Source organism: Panthera tigris, chromosome D1 (assembly GCF_018350195.1).
Source record: "Panthera tigris isolate Pti1 chromosome D1, P.tigris_Pti1_mat1.1, whole genome shotgun sequence".
Classification (NCBI taxonomy): domain Eukaryota; kingdom Metazoa; phylum Chordata; class Mammalia; order Carnivora; family Felidae; genus Panthera; species Panthera tigris.
This window is the reverse complement of record NC_056669.1, coordinates 28,805,658-28,831,324: the sequence shown is the minus strand read 5'-3', so window position 1 is coordinate 28,831,324 and position 25,667 is coordinate 28,805,658. Positions and strand designations below refer to the sequence as shown.

The 25,667-nt window shown below is 41.4% G+C and overlaps 1 protein-coding gene across 3 annotated transcripts in view; it reads right to left on the bottom strand.

Moving 5' to 3' along the window:
• Positions 1–13,173: 13,173 nt before the first annotated feature.
• NTM (neurotrimin) overlaps positions 13,174–25,667 on the bottom strand; it is a 398,407-nt gene continuing 385,913 nt past the window's right edge. Inside the window, exons 7-9 of one of the 3 annotated variants that reach the window (XM_007082670.3) lie at positions 24,169–24,204; positions 18,843–18,875; positions 13,174–13,839 (exon numbers count right to left, since the gene is read on the bottom strand). In XM_007082670.3, the coding sequence (XP_007082732.1) occupies positions 13,739–13,839; positions 18,843–18,875; positions 24,169–24,204 (170 nt within the window). In that variant the 3' untranslated portion in view covers positions 13,174–13,738. The remainder of the gene's footprint in view (positions 13,840–18,842; positions 18,876–24,168; positions 24,205–25,667) is intronic. The other 2 variants (XM_007082672.3, XM_007082673.3) reach the window with 2 other exon arrangements.

Sequence of the window (25,667 nt, the reverse complement as noted above, 5' to 3'; positions counted from 1 at the left end):
TTTTCATCTATTGAGATGATCATAAGATTTTTACCTTTCATTTTCCTATGTGGCATATTGATTTGTGTATGTTTAAACATCCTTGCATCCCAAGAGTAAATCCCACTAAATCATGGTATATGGTCCTTTTAATGTGCTATTGAATTTGGTTTGCTAGTACTGTTGAGGATACTTGCATTTATATTCAGCAAGAATATTTTTTCTATAGTGTTTTTTTTTTCTTGTGTCCTTATATGACTTTGGTACCAGGGTAATATTCACCTCATGATTCTTCCTCTTTAATTTTTTAAAAGAGTTTGAGAATTATGGCATTAATTATTCTTAAATGTTTGGCAAAATTCACCAAGGAAACCATCAGGTCCTGGGTTTTCATTGTTGAAAGGCTTTTGTTCACTGATTCAATCTCCATAGTTATTTCTCTGTTCAGATATTATATTTCTTGGTGACTCAGTTTTGGTAGGATGTAAGTTTCTAGAAATTTATCAGTTTTTTTAATTGTCCAATCTATTTGTGTGTAATTGCTCATGGTAATCTTTTATGAACTTTATATTTCTGTAGCATCAGTTGTAATGTCCTATTTTTTATTTCTGCTTTGAGGTTTTTGGTCTTCTTTTTTCCCCCCTTAATTTGGTTAAAGGTTTGTCAGTTTTGTTTATCTTTTCAAAAAAACTCCAGCTCTTAGTTTCATTGATCTTTTTTATTGTTTTTCTGTCCTATATATCTTTATTTCCACTCTCATCTTTATTATTTCCTTCCTTATGGTAACACTGGGCTTAGTTTGTTCTTTTTCTAGTTTCTAATGGTGTAAAGTTAGGTTAGTTTTTTTTTTTTTTTTTTTGAGATCTTTTTTTCTTAATATAGGCATTTATCACTATGAATTTCCTTTTTAGAACTGCTTGTGCCGCATCTCATAAGTTTTGTCATGTTGTGTTTTCATTTTCATTTGTTTCAAGATAGTTTTGATTTCATATTTCACTCATTGGTTGTTCAGAGTGTGTTGTTTACTTTCTACTATTTGTGGATTTTCCAGTTTTCTTCTGTAATTGATTTTCAGTTTCATACCATTGTGGTCAGAAAAGTTACTTGGTGTGTTTTCAGTCTTCCTAAATTTGATAAGACTTATCTTGTGACCTATAGTATGATCTATCCTAGAGAATTCCATGTGCACTTCAGGGGAATGTGTTTTCTGATATTGATGGATTGAATGTTTTGTCTACATGTTTTAGGTCCATTTGGTCTAAACTGTAGTTCAAGTCCAACATTTCCTTATTGATTTTCTGTCTGGATGATCTATCCATTGTTGCAAGTGGGGTATTGGAGTCCTCTGCTATTGTCTATCTCTCCCTTCAGATCTCTTAGTATTTGCTTAATATATTTTAGGTGTTTTGATGTTGGATGTATATGATTGTTATATCTTCTTGATAAATTGATCAATTTATCATTATATAATAATGGTCTTTTTCTCTTATTACAGTTGTTGGCTTAAGTCAATTTGGCTTACATATGATATATATTTGTAAAAACCCCTGCTCTCTTTTGATTTTTGATTTTCACTGGCATGGGATATCTTTTTCTATCCCTTCACTTTGAGCCCCTGTGTGTCATTAAAGCTGAAGTGAGTCACATGTAGGCAGCATATATTTGGGTCTTTTTATTTTTTTTAATCCATCTAGCCAAGCTACGCTTTTTGATTTCAAGAATTTACGCTAAAATTACTTATCAATAGGTAAGTACTTAGTAATGCCATCTTATTAGTTACTTTCTGGCTGTTTTGCAGTTCTCTTATTCTTTATCCCTATCTTTCTGCCTTCCTTTATAAATTTATGATTTTCTATAGCAGCATGATTTTTTTTACTTTCCCTATAGCTTATGTATATCTACTGTAGGTGTTTGCTTTGTGGTTGCCATAGGCTTACAAACAATATTTTATAGGTATAAGTCTATTTTATCCTAACAGCTTAACTTTGATTACATACAAAAACTATATTCTTTTACTCCCCAGTTATACTTTTGATGTCACAATTTACCTCATTTTATATTGTATATTCATGAACATATTTACTGAAGTTATTTTTACTATTTTGTCCTTTAACTTTATACTACAATTAAGTGGTTAACACATCACCATATTATAGTATTGGTACAATATGAAATTGATTATAAACTTAACTTTGCCAGTGTTTTGTATATTTTTATGTTTTCATATATTGAGTGGTTTTTTTTTTTATTTTAGCTTGATGAACTCCTTTAAGCATTTCTAATAAGATAAGTCTTGTGGTGATTAACTCCCTCAGCTTTTGTTTATATTGGAAAGTGTATCTATCCTTCAATTCTAAAGAACAACTTTACCAAATAGAGTATTATTAGCTGGCAGGTTTTTTGTTTTTTGTTTTCGTTTTTGTTTTTCCCTTTTCACACTTTAAATATATCATCACTCTCAGGAATCCTGGGTGGCTCAGTCGTTTAAACATCCAACTCTTGATTTTGGCTCAGATTATGATCTCACAGTTGTGAGATTGAGCCCTGTGTTGGGCTCTGTACTGGACATGGAGCCTATGTATGATTCTTTCCCCTTATTTCCCCTCTCTTGCTGTCGTGCTCTCTCTCTCTAGCTCAAAAATAAATAAATAAATAAATAAATAAATAAATAAATAAATAAAAATATACCATACTCTTGCTCCTAGCCTGTAAAGTTTCTGCTGAGAAATTTGTCTAGAGCCTTGAGAGGACTCCTTTCTAAGTTACAACTTATTTTTTCTTGTTGCTTTTAAGATTCTCTCTTTATCTTTGATTTTTGGCATTTTCATTTTAATGTGTCTTGGAGACTGTATATCTTTTTTTAATTTTTTTTAATGTTTTTATTTATTTTTGAGACAGAGAGAGACAGAGCATGAATGGGGGAAGGGCAGAGAGAGAGGGAGACACAGAATCGGAAGCAGGCTCCTGGCTCTGAGCCATCAGCCCAGAGCCTGACGCGGGGCTTGAACTCACAAACCATGAGATCGTGACCTGAGCTGAAGTCGGACGCTCAACCGACTGAGCCACCCAGGCGCCCCGAGACTGTTTATCTTTGAGTTTATTTGGTGACCTATAAGATTCATTAACTTGGATATCTAAATCTCTCCCCAGATTTGGGAAGTTGTCCATCATTATTTCTTTAAATAAGCCTTCTGCTACCTTCTCCATCTCTTTTCCTTCTGGGACTCCAATAATTTGAAACTTATTCTTTTAATGGTATTGCGTAGATCGCATAGGTTTTCTTCATTCTTTTTCATTCTTCTTCCTTTCCTTTGTTCCCTCTGACTGAATAATTGCAAAGATCCTGTTTTGTAATTCACAGATTCTTCCTTCTGCTTAATTCATTTTGATGTTGATGGCCTCTATTGCATTTTTTATTTTATTCATTATACTTTTCAGCTCGATTTTTTCTCTTTCCTTTTTTAAACAATTTCTTGCTCTTTGTTAAGTTTCTCATTTGTTTGTGCATTGTTTTCCTGATTTTGTTGACCTGTGTTTCTGTGTTTTCAGGTAGCTCATTGAACTTCCTTAAAATAGCTGTTTTGAATTCTTTATTGGGTAAATTGCCAGTCTTTGTGTCTTTGGGTTATGTTCCTCAAACATTACTGTGATATTTTGGTGGTATCAAGTCCCCTTGATTTTTCATGTTTCTTAAAGTTTTGCTGTCTTCACATTATCAGTAGCAATCACCTCCTCCAGTCTTTACTACCTGACTTTGGGAGAGAAATACCCTCTCTGCTCTTCTAGGGTTTCTGAGGCTTTGTCAGATTTTCTATGGTTATGCCTTTTCCACACTTTTTGATCTCTCTTATGGCAGAATTCTTAAGCTTGTGTGCTTTTTCTCTGTTCTGCAATGCACTAGACCAAGTGCTGACACCTCCCTTATGCTTTCTCAAAGGAAGCACTAAAACTTAAATTTGTTGTTTCTCCTTAGCCTATAGATTTGGTCTGTTTTTCTGTACATGCTCACTAGTCATCTACCAAAGCCTACACTTTCCAATGTTAAGGGCATGCACAGAGAACTGGTCACAGGATATGGGAGTGTATGGGTGAGGCATGTGAAATTCTGAGGGTGGGCCAACTGGGGGAATCCATGGATGAGGTATCACAAGCAAGCAGCTCATGGGAAGGCTTCCTGATGGAGGCTGTGATCAGTCAGTAGGATCTTTATTCTTTTTTATGTCTTCCTAGAGTCCTATCTGCCACTCTTACAGCCTTTTTCAGCCGCCCAGTCGTCCAGCTCATGACAATACTCGGGATGGAGTGAGAGGGAAATGGGCCCCATCTGGAGAAGATGAATGCTTACTCACACACTTTTACTTTTCCTTGTGGGAGAAATCATGGATTGAGAAGGTATCACTTGGTACTGAGCTGTGCTGCATTGGAGAAAGCATTATGCCAATAAAGTCAGACTGTCCTCTTACCCTCTCCAAGGTAAAACTTGAATTTTTAGCTCTAATGCTAAAATAGAACTTCTCTGCTGGAAACCCGGGCTTCCATAAAGGCTCTCAAGTTCATGCTTGATCTAAGATCGTGTTCTCCAGGGGCTCCATGACTGAGAGAGGTTGGAGCCAGTTCATGGTCACTGCAGGGTCCAAAGCCAGACCAAGGTCTATATGTTTGTTACTTGATGCACAGGAAAGCAAGGCTCCTCTGGTCCCTAGGAACACGGTGCTGAATCCCACAGTTCCCACAAAGACCCTTCTGCTTGTGGATGTGTGCCAAATTGTTGTTGAAAACAGGGATTTGACAAGAATGTCTTATCAGCCATGTTGTTGATGTCACTCCTCAAGGACCTTTTGGACTAATGGAACATGGGAGTTCTTTGGTAATTGTTCTTTTCATGTGCCTAATCTGGTTTAGTCACCAGATGACTAAAGCTGGATAAATGTGTCTGAGTCAAAACAGCTTTTCTCCCTCAAATTAACCAAGTGGCTAGGATGTATTTATGCTATGTATGGAGTAGAACTGCCTCAGAGGTCTACCAAGCCCCTGACAATGACCTCGGCTAATGTGTAGATCCGGGTACTATATATCTAACTCAAAGTATTAGGAATATATATTTCTAGGTATGGCCCAACTAGACCACATTTCTTTCCTCAATGTCATAATTACTCCCAGAATGCCTAGTGTAAACAAAGGAGTACTGGAACAACTCTATGGAAGTGATTTTTTTCCCCACAAAATTCTTAAATCTCTAGTTTCTTAATAAAATGTAGGCTGTACTGGAGGAAGGGAATAAGGAAGAGAAAAGATAAGGGGAAATGTGTAAAAAATGCTACTAAAGAAGACATGGGTGAGCTAGCTAGCAGGTTATTTAATCAGAGAGGCTCTCTCACTGATAATTCAAGGATATGTCTTAACACGCTATGTTTGTTAATGAAAATAGTCTATGCCTCTACTCATAAATTCCAATTTGATGCCTAGTGTTCTGGAGCTCAGATAATCCTATGCCATGGACTCTACCTGACTGATTATTCTTTTATAGTTTTGAAGACAAGGAATGATGAGACATTAATATAGAAACTCCTAGTATGCCAATGTTTAGAAGAATGACTCTACATGTGGCTTGGAAAAAAAGACAGGTATTAATGCAAAAATGATCAGGAGGCCAGGGTGTCTGACGTATTTGTAAAGCACCAGTGTTGAGGTACGTGCAAGAATGGCAACAAACACCTTGTAATGAATTTGCTGCCCTTGGGCTGCTGTGATAGAGGGCGATTACTTCTGACTGGTGAATTACACCGTGGAATATTGATTTCTTTGTTCAGAACTAGGCCTGGGCAAATGGTTTGCCTGACCCTTTTACACACGTGCTATGCTAGTGTTGGCTCAATCAAATGCTTAGTAGATGAAGAAAGCCTTTCATTCTTGGAGGGAGGCATCCTGTACCCAGAACATGAGGAAGAAAATGCTAGTGAGTGGGATGAATTATCCATTATTCTGGATCATGGAGGGTCTGGTGAATTAGTTTTTGTTAAGTAGAATGTCCCAATGACTTTAAGCCTAACAAACATGGGGGAAAACAGTGCTGATTTAATTTCCTTGGCTTTCTGTGTGCTATGAGCTGTTTTGCTGACAAGAAGAGTCAGAATTACTAGCTATTACAAATAAAAGCACCAAGAAGTTTGTTGCTACCTAAACTGGTATCATTGTCCAAATAAGGAACATTCTCTCAGTCGGTCAGGAGAAAGAGTTTGTAGGCAAAGAGCTTGTGCAGCTACATCATTACTAATGATTAGCTCTAATCCATATGGGGCTCCCTGGGTGATTCCAAAAGTTGCTGTTTTTTGTTTATTTGGTTAAAAATCAATGCATGTAGGACACAATTCTTATCAAATATATTTGAGAAATGTAGGCAACCTATAAGAAAAATCCAGAGTGAAATTTCACAGTAGGGTTCTTTAACATGGATTTGGAATAGTCCACAAACCATCCATAACCATCTAGAGCATTTTGTAAGCATTTTTCAAGCATGTGGACTTGTTTGGTTTTCTTGTATTGAGAATGTGATTGTATTTCCTCAGACTCTCAAAGAGTAGCCTGACATCCAGAGCTTTCAGAATGGTAGCCTTTTAAATCCTTATTTCCATGCCAGAAAAAGAGGCCCTTCCTAGTCGAGTGTGAATAGTGATACTTCTTACATACCTCCACAAGACCAATTCAAATGTGGACTTCTCTTGTTTTGGGAAATAGATATGAACAATGAGAGAATGGAGAAGGAAGGTCCAGAGGATTTCAGAGCTTGGGAGGCCTTTTGTGACCAGCTTGTCCAATATTCATTTTAGCCATTAGGAAAACAAGGCCCCAGAAGATGTAGTGGTGACCTATTGCAGATCTCACTGCAAACCCTAATGCAGCCTTCGGCTGCTTGTTTCATATTCTCTCTATTCTACCCATACTCATTCCTCAAAAATGAGGGGAAGTTGGCATGTAATAGCATATACTACCTTTACTATGCAAAATGAAATCTGATTGTATTTTGCCAAGAGCCATCTAGGAATGGTGCTCCCAGTGGCTGATTAGGAAAGAGGCAGGACTTTGCCTTACCCTCTAAGAACTTACTTTTGGCACTACAGAACACATTTGCATATGCATATTTAGACCCCTGCACATATACAAGCTCAGGAATGAGTTATACCTTTTGAATTTCTTCTCTATCATTTTATTTTCATTTTCCTTGTTCATTAAACTCTAAGATGGACACTTAGAGAAAATAATGTTGTATTTAATAGACAGCATCTATTACAGTACATCTTATTTCTTTGCTGTTTTCCTTTCCAACTGGTCAAGTACAAATGGGAATTGTGGGCAGGAGTGAAAAGAATGACAGGGCATTGGCTCAAACTGGTGACATGGTATTTATTTTCATTTCCCTTCTTTTTCTATCTCCTCCTTCCAGAAGAAGACAAGGAGTCCTCACTCATGTGTGTCCTCTATGCTTTGGGATCTTTTCCCCTTTGCAGTTAATAGATACTGGAGATATGGCTTGATGGCTCCACCTAAACCTTTCATCAACTTTGCAAATGAACCTTCAGAAGAAACTAAAGCTTAAGACAGTAGTAGCCAGGGACAAACATTTGGAAAAAGGGATCAGGGACCATGAAGATTCGAACACCAAGCTCAGTCAAGTCTTTGCCCACTGCCTCTTACAGCCTCATGCTCTTCCCAGAGGAGGTAAAAATGAAGCATAGAGTCTAGGAACATCATGAAAAGTGAGAGGCATTAAGTGAACTTAGAATTGGACCAACAATGCACATATGTCATATGAGACCCGCACAAATACTTCTGGACCCTTGAGCAGAGCACTTACCAGAATGATGTGATATAATTATTAAAAATCTTATCAGGAGACCTCTCTTTTCATTACTCTATCTTATTATTTTAAAGATGAATTTGGGAATAACAGGTGCCATCTATTTTGAAGGATTAAGTAATTTAATAATTACAGTAAATACTTCCCCACACGGATGTGCACGTGCATACACATACAAGCATGCACACACACATTCCTAGAGAGAACTCTGAGTAGTTTGCGTATCTCCAATATCTTTGACTTCCCTAGACTTTTAGTTGTATGGCAACTTATTCTCTTGTTTTATTTGTGTCCTATAGAGAGCAAAATTGAACAGCAGCTTGGGGATGACATCATTTTCTGTTCCAGAAAAAGCCATTGTCTTTCAGTAGATAACACTCCTTTCCAGGTGCTGCAGTGGTCATCCCTAAAATTCTCCTTAAGGAGTCATTCCAAAAATCTGCAGAAATGGCAGCTTTGATCATGCATGTCCCCTTCTTAGAAGCTATTCTGGAGCAAAGACAATGCATCAGCTCTGGAACTAACCCTGATCCACACCTTCCATTGCCATTTATCAAAAACACAGCTTTCCCAAGTTTTTCTTGTAGAAATCTTATAGAATCTGAAATTACAAGATTGAATTTTAAAGATAGAAAATGATTATTAATCTTCCATCAATAACATCTTATGTAAAACATAAGGAGAACCCAACTTGCTAGTAATAGAATCTGGACTATTTCTTAATTCTACTGGTCAACAGTTTGGTTCTGTATCCAAAGTACTGTACTGATATTTAGAACTTCTAAAATCAGAGTCACTGGAAACCAGGTAAATGCTATGGCCATTGCCAACATATGTTTCTAGGAAGTTTTAATCACACATATGTATTCTGCCAGAGGTATAATTCATTTTCAAATAAGGCTAATAATGATCCCTGAAGTATAGAAATAAATTCATGTACTTTAATATGCCAGAAGCAATGTTTAAGTTATATGGAAGTTTGCATGGGGGTAAGATCACTATTAAGAAAATGAAAGCCAAACTAAACCCCCTTCATAAAAAAATAATACACCAACATGCATTAGACATAAATTATAAGAAGTGATTATGTCTTGAGCTCAGGAATTGGAAAGTCTTTTCTACAGAAAGCCATGTTGTTCTAGTCACATAATGTGGAGAGAGATCCCATCTAGTCACAAGATGGGAGAGAGATATGAAGTTATAAGGGACAGTTAGAAGGAAGATGCAAAGACTCAGAGAGATCTCAGTTACTCACAAATCATGGGGATATTAATTTGCATTTATTGCCTGGGAGAAAGATAGAGTTGGACACTCATGGAGATAGTGTCTGAATTAAAAACAGAGAGAGGTAAGAGCTGATGCTTTAGAGTTACCTGACTGAGCAGTTTGTAGTGACAAAGGAGACGCTAACCATACAATCAAATCCCAGTGAGCAGGTTGTGAACCAAATTAGTTATGGGATTCGGTTTAAATTAAAAAAAAAAAATACTGGAAAGAGGTATTATTTAGTGCCTCTCTCAGATACCACTACTCACAGTTCTTTTAAGTTGCTTATCTGATGAAGAATAAATGACTGGCATGTGCATATACATTTGGCCATAGAAGCACCAGGGTGTGTAGGCTCATCATTAGCAGGGACCATCTACTCTGTCACATATCTCTTTTGGATAGATTTTTCTCCTCTCATGAGAAGTACCTCAAAATTTTACCATTGGAAATATAAAAAAAATTGTAGATGTTTTACTGATCCCAGATTTTACATGTTTTATATCAAGTGCACACATTAAAGGGATATTTCTGTGATTGATTGGTGTGACTGTCCTCCGTTCTAAACAGAAATATACAATAAAGATAGGTTGGGCTAGTGAACTGTGTTAAATTTCAATCATATTTTAGTATTAATTCATTTGCTAACTTATCTGCAGCTTAAAGAACAATACCTATCATTCATCATCACCATCATTATCACCATCCACAGCAACAAAAGCAAACATTTGAGGATCATCTACTGTAATTATATCTCCAGATCTGCAAGTTCCAGTAATCACAAGGCAGTCCTTGGACAAGTATTGAATGCTTCAGGTTAGACATCTGATCCTACTGTGTAGAAACATTTTGTACCTAAGTATAATTCGTGAGCCATTGAACATCTGTGTGGATAGAAATGTACAGATATTCTGTTGAAAGAAGATGAATGGAGTTCTTCAAGAGTTTGCTTGGAGTGGGTAGGGCTAGAATATTATCCACCACCATGTCCCCTAAACACATGAGAGATTGTTATGGGATAAAACCTGCCAGACTTAAAGCATGGTTCTCCCAAAAGACATCCCAAAGTTAGGGTGGTGGGTGAATCCTAAAGTGTGACATTGACTTTAGTCCCAAGGATTCTGGTACACTTGAAATCTAGGCCAGCCTGTAGTAATGGTCTTCCATCAGTACCTGTACCAAGAAAGCTAACTTCAGACACTCTTCAGGATGCTTTTCTTCATTCTAATGAATAAGAACTCTCTAGCCAAGCTCCTTTTCCTGAGAAGAGATAGGCCTGAGATTGCCCCTATAAGGTCCTAATCAAAGTCATGTCCTCCTGGATTGGAACTCTAAATCTGGTTAAAGGCCCTTTCTTGTGAGCAAATAGATGCTCTTATTAAAGACTGAAATTTAGCAGATCAGGGAATATGAGAGAAACTCCCCCTTGCAGCAGAATGGGGGGGGGATTCTCCTATCTGCTGAACCTATCAGTCATGCCAAAGCAGCTTCTACAAGGCACGTGCTCTTTAATAATCAGAGCTCTAATGAACCACAAGATGAGGAGGGCTACAAGTTCACAAATAGGTAAATTTAAGTCTTCCTCATCAATATTACTTTATAGTGTTGGTCGTGACTGAGCAGTCCTCATGGGAGGGTGGCAAAGCAGTGATCTGAAGTATGCTTGGTAAGTATGAAAGAGAAAGATCTGATTCAAATGGAGATCATGTGTCACAGTACTCTCACATCCAAGCAAATTCTGGGAAGTGTTTACTTGCAGATGCCTTGGTACATTTTATTCAGATGTGTTCTGGGCTCAAGTTTAGCAATATGGGAATTACCAGTGTTCACTTTAATCCTGTGAACCATGATCTGCATGCAAATTCTCTCACCAGTGTCTATAGTAGTGTCAGGCAAGGGAGAGCTGAAAAAATCTCACCCATCCACTTTCAGTCTAAGGAGACCCAAACCCCATGCCTTTAGTAGTTCTGGGACATATGGAAGGGGATGGCTGCAATGCAGCCAACATCTGTGAGGTTTGGCCAGACTGCTCCAGATCATGCTGCTGGGAAGAAAGTGGGTATACCTGGCACGTGGTGATGAGGGTGGAAGGTCAGAAGGACACACAGACAGACCTGAAGTCAACAGTATTTTCTCAATTGTGCTAGTAACAGCCAGAAATGAAACTATTCCTTTCTAAACATTGCCTATTCCTCTCAGGTAGAATTGACACCCGAGGACCCAAGTACAGTAATTCCTGAATGTTTTGGCTCTGACCTTATATCTGCCTCTCAGTGAATCTTCAGCTGCTTACTTAATTCCCAGAATCAATCCGAACAGATTAGAATTATGTGACTACTATTTTGGATTAAAATCTACCTTTTCTCTTAATTTGTGACCAGAGGCAAGGTTTGTGAAGGGAAGAGACTCCCCCAAACACTGGTTGGTAGAATTTGGAAATATATATTACTAACCCACAATGTTTTAAGCTTTCTGTTTTTTTGTTTTGTTTTGGTTTTGGTTTTTCTTTCTTCTTTTTGTGATAGCTGTGCTACGCTGTCTTACAGAAACAATCACACATAATAGCCTTCCCTGAACTGGGCTTGACATTTTGCCCAGCTTATGAGGTGAGGTGTTTGGACATGAGCAGGATGCCACAAACCTCGGCCAGAACCTTCTTGAAGGCATTGGAGGTCATGAGACCCAGCCCTCCTTCACTTCTGTTAGGAGGATGAAGGTGGTTTCCAGAACCCGTCTGTCATCAGAGCACTTCTACAGAAAGAACCCACTCCACCCAAGGAGGGAGCTAAAGACCATTAGTCTGATTCAGATGTCCATTTCCCTCCATCTTCTTCACTCCCGAGCCAGGTGGGCTCTCTGGCCCCTCACCCCCACCCTACCCCGCTTGAGAATGAGTTACCACACCAGGTGAAGAGGGACATGGAACACTTTTTAATGTCAAGTCAGAGACAACCCCCCCTCCCCTAGTCCCCAATCCCACTTTCCCTCATCACATCCAGGACCCCTCCCCGAGGCCTCTCTGGTTCCCAGACTTCAGGGGAGGAAAAAAAGTTATCTAAAAACTGCATTTTCTTCTCTTTCATACACACGCACACAAAGGTGGGAAATTAAATAAAATGAACCAAGAGGATTCAATTCTCCAGTAGTAACAAAGGCATCAGAGATTTCCCACAATGGGCTAAAGCAAGTGGTTACTGACTGTGTGGTTGGTTCAGTTGTTTGCTGTTTACGCCCTAAGACAGGACAGAGAAGCCAGGCCTCCCATCAAGGCCCGGGCCTCCAAGAGCCACACCTGGAAAAGATGCTGCGCCTAGTATTAGTGTTTTGTTTTGTTTTTGTTTTCATTTTCTCTTTTCACTTTTTATAAATGTCTCTGACGTGTAAATAACCAAGGAAATAAAAAGGCAGGAGCTGATTACACAATTACCAGTAAACTCTATCATCTTTTAGAAGATCAACACACAGCTAACGCCATATACAGCATGCAGTAATGTCTGAGAAAGGACCCTGCTGAGAAATAAAATGGCTAGAACTCTAACAAAAAAAATATATGTATATATATACTGTATAATATATGTCATCAAAAGAAGCATAGCCAACAAACTCAAGATACAGTGTGGATCATCCTTCCATTTCTAAACAGCATGTAGAAGCATAGTATTTTCTGCATTAAATGCCAGAATAAGGAGAAATCTGTAGCGCTGGTGGAGATGTTGGTTAAATCGTATGTGGGTTTTTTTTTTTTTTTTTTTTTTTTTTTTTTTTGGTGGATTTGACATATCCTCACCAGGTGGTTAATGCCTGGTGGTCCACCAGTTGTAAACCTAGTTTAGAAGTACACTATTTTTAATGTTTAACAAACATACTTCTCTTCACCTTTCATATGTGTATGTTTTTAGTCTTGTCTTGTTTTTGCACTAAATTCTAGACTCATATCAGAAAATATAATTAATAAAATTAATAATGAACCAGAATCCCTTATTATCCATGATGTCCATGTAGCAAAATGAAAACAAACAAACAAAAAAAGTGTAACAATTTTTTTTTTTTTTTTGTGACTGTTGATTGTGGGATTGTTGTAGCTGTCAGGCTGTCTTGTTTAGTCTCCTTTTTATTTTTTTTTCTTTAATTTTGCATTTTGTAACACACACAACAGTGGCACAGTCTATGAACGGGGCCACAGGGGCACATCTGGGTCCGCACGACTCCTTCTGCGTTCGTCTCTATGGAATTGGGAATAGCCGACTCCAGAATTTTCCTTGCTTGGTGTGCGTCAGTGGGCGGAGTGGCTGAGCCCTGCCCACCCTGGTAACAAACAGGTCATGATGCAGCTGCGGGTGGGTCCAGAGCAGGGTGCGCATTCTTTCCCTTTGGGCAAAGGAAGAAAACTCAGCTGTGCATACTGATCTGCAAGACCTGCAAGGCGATTTTCAATTTCCCTTTGAAATGTGTTTTCCCAAAAGTATTCTTTGTTCCCCTCCCTCGAATTTGTGTCCCATTAGGCTCTGTTTCTCTGAATTTTGTTGGATTAGATCTCATAAGAAACGGGGATGCTCTTGCTGCTGTCGGAGTTGCCGTTGCTGTTGGGTTGGTGGTGGCGGCGGCAGCTTCTCCCCAGCGGGGGAAGTGGCATTCACATCAAAACTTGAGGAGTAGGTGCAAGACCAGAAGAGGTAGCAGCCAGATGCAGCCTGCCCTCCTCGATGTCCCGTTGTTCACTTCACTGACTGCGCCTGGGCCTGTGGAGAGAACAGACTCGTCATGGTCTGCCTGGTCTAAGATGGAACATCTGTCACCCTATGTGCTGTCATTAGGCCTTGCCTCTGATGAGGCATCCCTGTAACTGGGACAGTTGATGTTCCAGTGCCATATGTGTGTGTAGGGGTGGGGGAGTGGCTGCATTAGAAATAACCATTTACAGCTTGGATCCCATGGATGCACGCTGTGTAAGAGGGAGCCTTCATTTGCAAAGAGAGAACATGAGGATCAGGTTAAAGTGTGCTGGTGGCCACTAATCCTCTCTCGTGTTGTAATATGCTAAGGACAAGGCTCAGGGTCAAGTTCAAGAAGGTGGCAGATTATTTAATATTCTACATGGAGTCAAGGAAGTGAAACCTTTGTATCATCTGCATCATCAACTGACCAATCAGCGTATGCCTTAACCATTTACATAGCTCTCCAGCTGTTCAACCTGTTGTGCTAGGAAGGACCTGTTGGACACAGCAATCTGTCTCCCTGCTGCTGCCACATTGGGTTTGGTGCCTGTTCTGTCAATCACTCTATCGCAGGGCTGGGCACTGGGCTTCTGCCTGGAACACTTGGCCTCTTCCCTATCTGGACAAGGTAATAGCAGACCTAACTCAAGTATCATGTGCCTGAAAGGCCAAAATCAGCCCGCTGCACGTCGAAGTGGGATCAAGTAAAAAAACAGGTGGCCTTCTGCTGTGAACATGGAAGTGAGAGAAGGCTTATGTGGAAATTGGGATGCAGAGCTTGCCACTGTGCATGTTTGTGGGTTGGAAATGGATGGCATACTTCCCTGAGAGACACAGCTCCACCTGGCCTGCATGCAGATACTCTGGGAGATGGGGACAAATGTTGGAGGCAAGAAAACTATGAGGTGCATGAAATTTCCCAGCAGTTTGCCTGTCATTTGAAACATCAGCTTTCTGGCCAAGAATGCCCATAAAAAATGGGGCCATGATTCATGAACAGTACACACAAGGGTGGAGGCCCAGATGAGTTAGGTACCTACTGCAGCAGAGAACCTTCTCAGGCTACACCTGCTCTGGCATGCTTTGTTGGTTGAATTTAATGGAAGTATTTAAAGCCGGTATCCCCCCTAAGGCCACCTCCCCATTGTGGTCAAGAAACAAAGCCAGAACCTGCCTGCCTGACTTGGGTGCTAAGCATCAGAGATACTTTTGGCTAATGCAGTTCAGCATCAAATCAAGCTTTCTTGATTTCATATGGGATGATTCCATCACATCCTTGAAGCCCTGGCCTGGGACCACTGCCCATACAATTTTATGTTTTAGACCTTTGGGACAAAACTCTGATTCTGGGGCAGTGGTTAAATAGATGGTCATGAATTTGAATGTATCAGGTCTTCCAATCTCATGTATTTGTGATGTCTGGCCCCCAATATTCCCAAGTACAGGCAGTGCAAGTTCTCATGATAAGAAGCACAAAACACAGGTATTCTGTTCTCCACTGGCTGGGAAGTGAACTTCTGGGCAACACAAAACTAAAGGCATCTGCCATGGAATGCCTTCCTTCTTGCAGCCCATGGTGGATACAGATGACAAAGGAGCATTCCTATTACGCTATCACTTACTCTTCAATTTCAAAAATGCTTATCATTTACCAATGATCACTAATTGGCTCTGTCTCGTAAAATGTAACTATTGTGTTTCTGTGTAAACCACCACCAGGACTCATTTCTTCATATTCAATCATTGTGTTATTTATACAGCATTCTTTGGAACCCCAGGAGAGAAGCCACTCCCCCTGCCTTCTAGGATGAGGTTGCCTCTCTCTCCAGCGAAGAAGCCCTGCTGCTGTGGGCCACTCCAAGATTCTTCACATTAAGACCCTTGCCTGTTACTGAAGCTGACTCCAAGCCACAAAGGTTGTTTCTGAAGCCAGCAGGCCAGTAGGTCTTTGTGTAGCTGGGTTCTGAGTTTAAGCTGGGAAGTCCTCTTGGCTGCATTCCATCTTCCCCCTGTGCAATGCATGGTGATTCTAAGTGTGTTCTATGTGCCTGGCACACCACACTCCTGGCCAGGCACACATCTGTTGGTGCATGACTCTCTTTCTCTTGCATGTCTTTTGTTCTCCTCAACACTTACACACACAGCTTTGCAGCCCACTCCCCCATTCACCCCAGCACATTCCCACCATACTCCCAGCCCTGGCCATGGCTCAGAAGATGCCCTGTGGTAAAGGAAAAGGGAATAAATGCCAGGTATCTGAATTTAGTGTCTCTGGGATTCTCACCTGCATTCTCTTCTTTTGGGGCCACCCAGCTAGTGGGAGTCTCCAGGGAGGAAAGTGGAGAATTAATGCCACAAGCCAGGCAGAGAGCCCAGCAGGAGCCTGCTTCCTTACCATGTAAGAAAAGTCAGAAAACCGTGTTTGCAGCCAGGGCCTCTGCAGCGCTGCAGGGAGGGGCTGTGAGCCGGCAAACCATCCCCAAGACACCTCACAATGGCTGATGCCTCTGCAGGTGTGCTCTCTGGGCACCATGTGCTCTGCTTCATTGCTAAACCCCTCAGAGTTCCTTTGTGGCTCTGCTGCCTGCTGGGAAGCACCACAGAGAGCCAGCAGAGAGAGGTCCTGACCTGTTGTGTCAAAAAACTCTTACCATAGAAGAAAGGAAAAGGCCACCAAGTGTGCCAGAGCCTCCTCCTCTTGCCTGCATTTGTTTCCCTGCCCAACACACAGGGTCTCTCTGCTTCTCTCCTGTCCCAGGCCCACAGGGGACCGTCACTCACTGTGTGGGGCCATATCCAGCCTGCCTCCTCCTTTTCCACATACTTTCTCCCCTCGCCAGCCCCCCCCCCCATCCTTCTCTTGGGCACATCCAGGAAATCTGACCTGGACAAAACTGGTCATAAGGAGGAAGAAACAGGAGTAGACCCTGGAGAAGCATTGAGACGAGGGTATTCCAGTCATCCTCCCAAAGAGGACAGCTGCAATCCTCCAATCCATAGAAATTCACAGACTGTGCCTTGCCACCTGTGGCCTTGACCCCTTCAGTTTATTCTTTATGCTAATTCCAGAGCAGTGTTTCTATGATTCCACACTCATCATGACACTAATCTATGTGATTCTTACAGCCTTCATGAAACTTCCCAACTGCTTGGTATAACACTTCCTACATTTCAGAGTCTGCTTGCTATCTGCCTCCTCAGCCTCTTTTCCTGACACATGTTCCTTTGTTTCTCTTCACTCCCTGCCACCACTCCCCACTCCATGCAACACAAGCACACAGACACTACACATACTCATGGTCACGTAAGCAAGTGTGTGTGAACCACATTCTCTTTCCTTTCCATCCTCACATACCCTCTGCCTCTATGCCTGATGTGCTCTCCACCCAAATCACTGCCACTCATTGTTCCAGATTCTGTTCTGGTCCCCATTTACCTCCTCCAGGCAGACTTCCTTGACTTGCTCCTGTTTTGCTTCCACAGCACCATATGCATCCCACTATTAAAATACGTACTATCTGTGTTATAATTCTCTTTATTTGCCTAACATGAATTTCCTCTGCTGTGCTATAAAGTTTCTTAAGGAAGGGTAGGGTCTGTGTCTAACTGGGCCCATGGCAGGTATTTAACAAATGTTTTTTAAAAGAAAGAAGAAACCAGAACATTTTGATGCATACTGATGTGTTCACATTTACTCTGTCTCTGTGTTTTCCTTTCTCTTAAAATTTTACTGAGACAAAAAAACAAAAGACCAACTGAATCAAAACAAAACAAAAAATTCTCTACCTTTTTTTCTATCTCAATTTCTCTCTTCCAAACATCCTTTCCCTCTTTTTCTATTTCCAGTAAAAGTCTCTCAAAGTTCCTATGGTTGAGGGAAAGTATACATAGAAGTAAAACCATATCTATTAGGATTCCAGGAAGAATTCTTACAGTTGGAAAGGTGTCCCAGACCCTTAAAAGCACTCAGGTATGAAATGAGGATTATTCTCTGTGCTTTCATATGTGGACACTTAACCTCAGAGAGCTTAACTCCCTTGACTTCTGTCTCCAAATACAATTTTCTTTCCACCAACTTGGGGCTGTCACTTTGTGTAACTCACACATCTTCCAAGAATGAAGAAAGGAGAGAAAATGAGGCCACAGGGCCTGTCCCACATCGGTACTGGGTAAGGTGGGACCCACACATAATTTCCCACACTTGTCAGCACATGAAAGAATTCCACGAGATGAGAGTGTTTTGTCTAGGCAGGTGTGGATCATGGCATCCTGGAGCATGGCCCTCTCAGAGCCTGTGCCAGAGCAGCAACTCAGTCCATTAGCCTGGTGACATGGGCCACACAGATGAGGCCTCTGTTCATCATCCAGCCACACCTCCATTCTGCCTCAGATGCCTTTATTGCCTTTATTTCACTAGAGAGCTGTGAAAGCCTAAAGAGACTAATCACCAGGACAGTTAGGGTCCCAGAGAACTGTGATGAACATCAATTTAACCATCAAAGACATCTAGTGGGAAGGAAAGCCTCAAATAAGATGTGTTTTATTTGTGGCCAAGTGACTCACCGAAGAACCTCCCCCTTCCTTCCAGTTTCCCCTCCCTCCCCCACTTCCCCTTCCAGCTCCAAGTTAGAAAGAAAGAAAGAGAGAACAGGGTAAGTAAAGGATAGCATGCAAAGCCAAGGTCTAAGAAGGTCATCACATTAGAGCATCTGCTTGTGAGGAGAGGCTGGTCTGGTCTGGAGCAGCCAAGACATGGAGCTATTCTGGGCCCTGGCAGGTGCTCATTAGTGCTGCCAGCAAACAGCAGTTAGAGGTCTGCAAGTGGAAGCTACCCAGGGCGAATGGCATATCCTTGGAGACAGGTTAATCTAGATTGGCACAGACATGGCCCAAGGTCAGGGAAGACTCCCACTGGGCTGCTTGTGGGGTTAGCTCAGAAGAGAAGGCATGTTGGAAGAAAGTGAAGAGTTTTGGATACCCATCCCCACCCAGGCAGCAAGCAGGTGCCTGGAAATAAATATACCAACCTTTCCAAGGGGTCAGAGCTGTAGTTTTCACTTCTAAAAGAAATTAAAAACAAGCCACTGTTAAGGTAGAAAGCAGCCAGAGTCACTTGCTTTGTCCTCTGATGGTTCTGGGAAGGAGCTGGTTCTCCCGGCCCAGGGCCTTCCCCAACCGTTCTGCACTTGCCTCTTGCTGTCTTGACCACAGTCCAGCTCTTGTATGTGCACCTCTCTTTTTTGTTGGGAAGTCAGTTGCCATAAGGTTGAGTGGGGGGATGGGGAAGGATATGACTGAGGGTCAGATTGGCTCATTAATCCAAAGAGAACCAACACACCCATCTGATCATAGCAGGAAGCTTGGTACACGCTGGAGCCTGAGGCCCCAAGCCAATAATACTTCTTTGTACAACAATTTTCTTTCTTTGGCCACTGGACTATCCCCTAGTTAGTTAAAGTCTGTAGGCCTCAAGTATGAAATTGGTTGATACAAATGGATTATATTATAAAAATCTGAATGTAGGTGCCCATGCTACATTGAGATGTAAAACTTTGGCACTTATCTGCACATTTTACAAAAACTGTGCCAGAGGAGCTCATACCTGTGATACCTGACTTCCCTTGATGAGTCAGACTGTATAGCAAGCTGGTCCAGAGGGACAATCTCAGGCAATAAGACCCACACCTATGCTGCTACACTTACACTTGCTAAGTAAGACCTGCCTGTGGAAATTTACTGGGATGCCAGCTCTTCTTTGATGATTAGACCACAAAAGACCCACATTTCACCAGCTGCAGGCCTTCAGAACAATCCATAGAGACTTTCCTGCTAATAGCAGATGTCCTGAGTCGTCAGAAAGTGGTCCAATCTCTAACATTTTACTTGCCTCTTTAACTAGGTGTCTGCAATAGTTCAGCCTGGATGCAAAGAGGATGGAAAATCCTTTCACAATGTGTATGTAGATCAGTGATTTACACTTTAAATATTTCATAATTTTATTTGTCAGCTATACATCAATAAATCTGAAAATAAAAAAATGAATTAAATTCTTTGCATCAAGGTGATACCGCTCTCTGTGCAAAGGTCCTTGCATATAGAAGGAAAGGCAACCTGGATATAACTCAGCCTAAACTCAACTAAAATATTTAACCAAAATCAGATGAATAGATACGTATGCATTCAAGCTATCTTATTCTTTAGGGTGCCCGAGATATGATATCCCTCTTGAACTAAGTGGACCTTGGCAACCTTGGGAAGGCACTCTAAAAAAAAGTAAGGGATGATCCACGATCAGAGAACAAAGGTATGATTCACAGAAGATCTGATGTCACATCAAGATGGTAAAGAAAAGCCTCATTGTCTGTGCACTTAGCAAGGACAGTCTCTTGGAGTGATTGTTGGGGCCTAGAGACCCACCCCAAAGCCAATGTGGGGTTATTTTCCCAAAATGTCTCACTCAGGTACCACTGACTAGAGTTTCTCTGTACCAAGAAGAAGGGTGACTGGCAGGATGGAGGATGAAGAGAAACTCATGGAGGGAAAAAGTAGTCATAGGCCTTCATCCCCAAACCACAAGCAGTGCAGATGTACGGTACATTTGAGGGAGGGCAGCCACTGACTTATGGGGTGCTGGTTTAAACACTGCTGTAGGAAGGACACAGGGAAGGGTTCTACTTGGTAGTTTGGCTTGCCAGAACATCAAAAGAGAAGTGAACTAAAAGTATAAGTTCCCACAGGGCTCTAGATACCTGTTGTGATTTTATGTAAGTCAAAAACATCTGTAAACAACTTTAGCTTAATTGTTACCATCCAGCTATTCTTTCTCCTGAACTCCAACACACACTATTTGAATGAGAACAATACTCTTCAGTGACCATTTCAAATTGTCTAATTAACTGGAATGTCCTTCTGTCCACCTTACATCTCACCACATTGAGGGGGGTAATGTTGCCATGATATTGTCTGTATTACCCTGATATTACTCTGATGCTATACTTCATCCCACTCCAAGAAGAGATGCAGAAAGGTTAACATGCTTTCTAGATCATGGTCTACATGCTATCACTGTTGTGTCAGTTTGAAGAAGTATGAGCCTTGCTTGAGCCTCCAAGCCACCCATGGAGCACTAGCCACCAATAACCTCATGTTTTTGAGTTCATTGTTGGCTATCAAGAAAACAAACAATCCCTGAAAATCCAAGCATGTATTTCCTTGGCAAGAACTTGACTGAAATTGGTGAATTTTGTTGATATATTAATGAGAAGCCAGGTAGAACTGGATAAAATATTCAAAATAAAGAAAGTATAAGAGAAAATAAAAAGAAAGAAGAAAGAAAGAAAGAAAGAAAGAAAGAACGAACCACTCCCCTTAAGCCTGCAAGTCAGTATCTGTAGTCAATCCATAATGTGATCTCTTTTGCCACCAGAAACAATGTTAGCTAAATCTAAGTACCTATGTAAACACTGGGCTTCTGATTCTAGTGTGCAGAGAAGAGCTGGTTGCATGCCAGGATGAATATATTCACCTTCTAGAAAGAGGTTGAGAAAATGTTTTTTATACCTTCAGTAGTTAGACATTCTATGTGCCATAGAAATGCTCACTGCTAGATGACTGGGCCTAATTCACTATCTTTAATCCTCTGCAGGGAAGAAGTGGTCATCTTTCCTACTGCACTTTTTTTTTCCTCTTCTGATATACAGAGTTTACTAACTCCCCCATTCTTTAATAAATTGGTTTGATGGTCACTGTGAGGTTCACAGACATTAATCAGCCAACCTTTCCCAGCCCACTGATACCATCAAATCTGACTTCATGCCTAGGAGATAAAAACAAAGAATAGTGGATGGGAAATGAACAGCTACCAAGACGCTGAGTTTGCAGTGTGGGCCCCGGCACACTTGCCAGGGAGGGACTCAGTGAGGGATGGTGGTGCATCCCTGAATCCTTATTTATCATGGCAGGAGTACTGCGCCACCAAATATTAATACGAGAAAGTGACATGCAATCTGTTGTGTTTGCAAAAGGGGAGCAGAGAAATACTTCAAGGGTGGCAGAAAATGCTGAGGAGGAATGAAATTCTCTTATCAGAGTCTCTCTAGTCCATCCAGATATCGAGTAACAAAATAGCTTAGAACTTCTCTTAAAGCCAACTGTACCCTGTCAGTGGAAATCCATGCATTTGTATAAATCTTGCTTGGTATTTCTGGCATAAGATGAGCATAACTTGGGGGTATTCCCTGAGAAAATAGGTAGCTCTCTATTCTATAGGAGACTAGCAAAGAAGGAGGGGAAAATAAAAAGAACACAGATGAAGGGGAGAAATGCCCCAGACACAAGATTTGTTTTCTCTAAGATATTTTTAGTTGTACAAAAGAATCCAATAGCTATACTGAAGACCACACTAATCCAAATCTTGGAACATTCCAGATGTCTACAATCTACAACTTCTGGCAATGACCCATTGCCGTGTACTCAACAAGAAGGATGTGGCATTGAGAGCAGCCTGAGAATCTGAGTACAGAGCTGGCATACAGATCCTTTTACCCAAATTCATTGTTGCAGCAGAGAGGGGTGAGGCAGGACAGCTTTGTCTCAGCAGGTGGAGCCTGGTTATAAAGTGTCCTTCTCCTGCTCCAGTGCAGTGACAGTCAGAAGTGATTTGTTTGTTTCTGGTCTGTTTCATTATCATTGGCTCTGGTGTGGGACAATGCCCCTTCTGTCAGTTGAGTATACCTACAGGTAAATACTAACTCCTTAGCAACCACTACCTGTTTTAAAAGTTCCTATTCCCTCTGAAAATAAAAAGCTAAGTGATCAGAATCACTTCTAAAAGCACATCCTGTAGCACTATCTGTCCTCACTCCAGTCCCTCATGCCTCCTCCTTTTCTCATTATTCTCATCTCCTAATGCTCTTAATTTGAGATCTGTGGATCTCCTCATGCCAGGGTTTAATAAACATAAGTTGAATCATAAATTGAACCTGAATTCTTCCACTGACTTCACTTTTACTTTCTATTTCTTTGTTTCATTTTCTTGTTGGCAGTGCCTCACCATGGCACTCTATATCACTAAGGTGAAGAACGCAGCCCTGATTCTTTTTGTTGACAAAGTATTTTTCCTCATCTGTCAAACAGCTTCCCCTGTAATTTATCTCCTTTCATCTCCTTCCCACCTTGCAAGTCTCCTGTAAGATGGGACATCTTGCAGATGGGAAGGGATGCAGGGGATGGGTGTGGGAGAAAGATCAGGGACTGGGGTGGAAGGTGGGTAAAGCCTCAAGCTGCTTTCCTGCTAGGCTACCCTATGATCAGCACCGTCCTCAGGAGGAAAACAGTAGCATGTGCCACATAGATTCCACTGCACCACTTGGGTAGTCTCACTCCTGCCCAAATGCTCAGTCTCAGTCTTAGAGAACCACCTCTGCTATGTTAAGGGACTCTGGTGAGTCACTTATATTGGTGGGCCTTTGAGAAAAAATTGTGGCTGTGCAAACAGAAGCAAGAGATGAAGGACTTTTTATAGGGGAAGGGCTTGAGGTGGAATAGGATATACGGGGCTGGAGAGAAGAGCTTGAACGAGTTAATTAACCCCTATGACGTTACACTGAAGGAAACTCTTGTCTTTCAGTCTGCATCTGGGGATTGGGCTTGAATGATTCAAAATGCACCTGGCAGTTTTCAAAGCCTTTTTAATATGTGTTTTCAGGTGAAAGTTGGAACAACTGTAAGGTAGATAAGACAGATCAATTTTATTTTATAGAAGAGGAAATGGAGTCTCAATAATGTTTAGTGGCATGCTCAAGAGCACAGAACTACTAAATGTCAGGCTCTGAACTCGATCCCAGTGGTATTCCACTCCCAGTCACTACTTATTGATTATCATGCCCGCTGTACCCTGCCCATCTTCCTTTCTTGGAGAACCTCACTTTGAACCAGCTGATGTATTTTAGGGAACACCTAAACCTTCATGCATATGGTGTTTGCTTCTATTGCTCATGGGCCATTGAAGCTATGCAGGTTGCTATGAAAACTGCTCAGTGGGCTGGACTGTTTTCCTACTGGTTCAGACTCATGCTGTCTATCTTTGGCCTGCACACAGATCTCTGGGCTTTCAGATGTTAATGGTGTTTATTTTCTTTTCCCCCTCCAGGCCCTTCTGGGGAAGTGTGGGCAAGGTGTGAGCAGAGAAAGGACAGCTTCCCTGGCAGCTCTCTCAGCTCCAGTGACCTCCTTAGCTTCCCCTGGCACCCTCTAAGCAACTCCACAGACAGGTAATGTGGGTGGGGGAGGAGAAGAGGGATACTGGAAGAAGGGGGGAAGGGCGAAAAACCGTAAAGCAAGGGGAATACTGACCTTGCAACAAAGTTGAGCTTGTAGGCTCATTTAGTTCTAAATCGGGTGAGGGACGTACAGGAGAGAAAAATGAAAACAAACACATATATTATATACAGTAGCTATATATTTGTCATATATAGTTTGTATACTGCTATTCACACATGTTTCTGAGGGATGGATAAATAAAAGAAGACACAAAAACCAAAGGTGGACAAGATGCAGCATGAGAAGCACTAAGGTGCCTTATGCTTCCATCCTTGGATGCCACGGTTGGAAAGTGACGGAGTTGGCTGCTCATACATTTACAGAGCTGTGCTGAGCTGGGGAACTGACATGGTAGCAAAGGACCAAAGTCCCTTTCCAGATGAGATTTCTGTCCCACATCTTACCCCCATTGTCTCACTTCGGGAGACCAAGTTCAGGAATTTCTGGTCCCATGGCACCATAGCAGGAACAAGGTGGCCCCAAGAACCATGGTGATTCAGCTTATGGGGGCCCCTGCTATCCTTGCAGTCTTAGGGATCAGGAGCATGATCTTATGGTTCATGATAAGAAGGACCACCCTGCTCCATTTTGCTTAACTACCATCGAAGATATGGCCACAATGGGACCTCCTAGCATAGGATTCCTCACTTCTCAACATTCAGGTCGCATGATACACAACGTGCAGGTTGTGCAAAAGTTGGTGGCAAAATTGTGATAATGTAGCTGGCTTTCTGTGATGCTATAGAAGAATGGACTGCATCACAAAGTTCATATATTCGCATAACACAAATGCTGCTTTCCCCTCACCCTAGTCTGCTTGATGGCTCTGAGCTGAGAGTCTGCTGATAATGGGAGATGACACAGAAAACTCTGCTATGTCTGTATTTGTCAAAAGGACTTATTGATGATGGGTGTCCATCAGGAGTTTGGGGGCTGCAATGTCTGGACTAGCCTCAGAGAGAGCTGATGGGATGAAAACACCCATCTTGCACACTAATGCCATTTTACTCCACCTTGCACACTTGTGCAAGTATATAGTATATAGTATATAGTTACTAGTTTCATGGAACTATGTTAGCCATGGAGCATTTCTGTGATGGGCTCCTCCTCACAAATGGTCTCTCAATTGAGGCTTAAAAAGTGCTTACTGTTAGATTAAATTTGGCAAATGTTCCATGCTTTTTCTCCCTCTTAGAGATTTAGCACGTAAAGAAAAGCTCTGAGGTCTCTGCATTAAAGAACATCCCTGCATACACCCCATTCATCTCGGTTGACCCAGTCTTTCTAAACTTATATGAACACATAATTTCACTTTTTCTTTTATTTTTTAGAGAATCCTGGACTCCACAGAGCTGGAAATTGGAGGAATGTCCCAATGACACAGGGCAGATGCAGACAGAATGATGCGGGGGAGGCAGAGGTTCTAATTGCCACGCAGGGGTCGGCTGAGAAGAGCAGATTTATGGCACATGCTTCACTGAGTTCCTTGCCACAGACTCCAGTTATTTCACTCTTAAAGCTTGTGCCTTCTC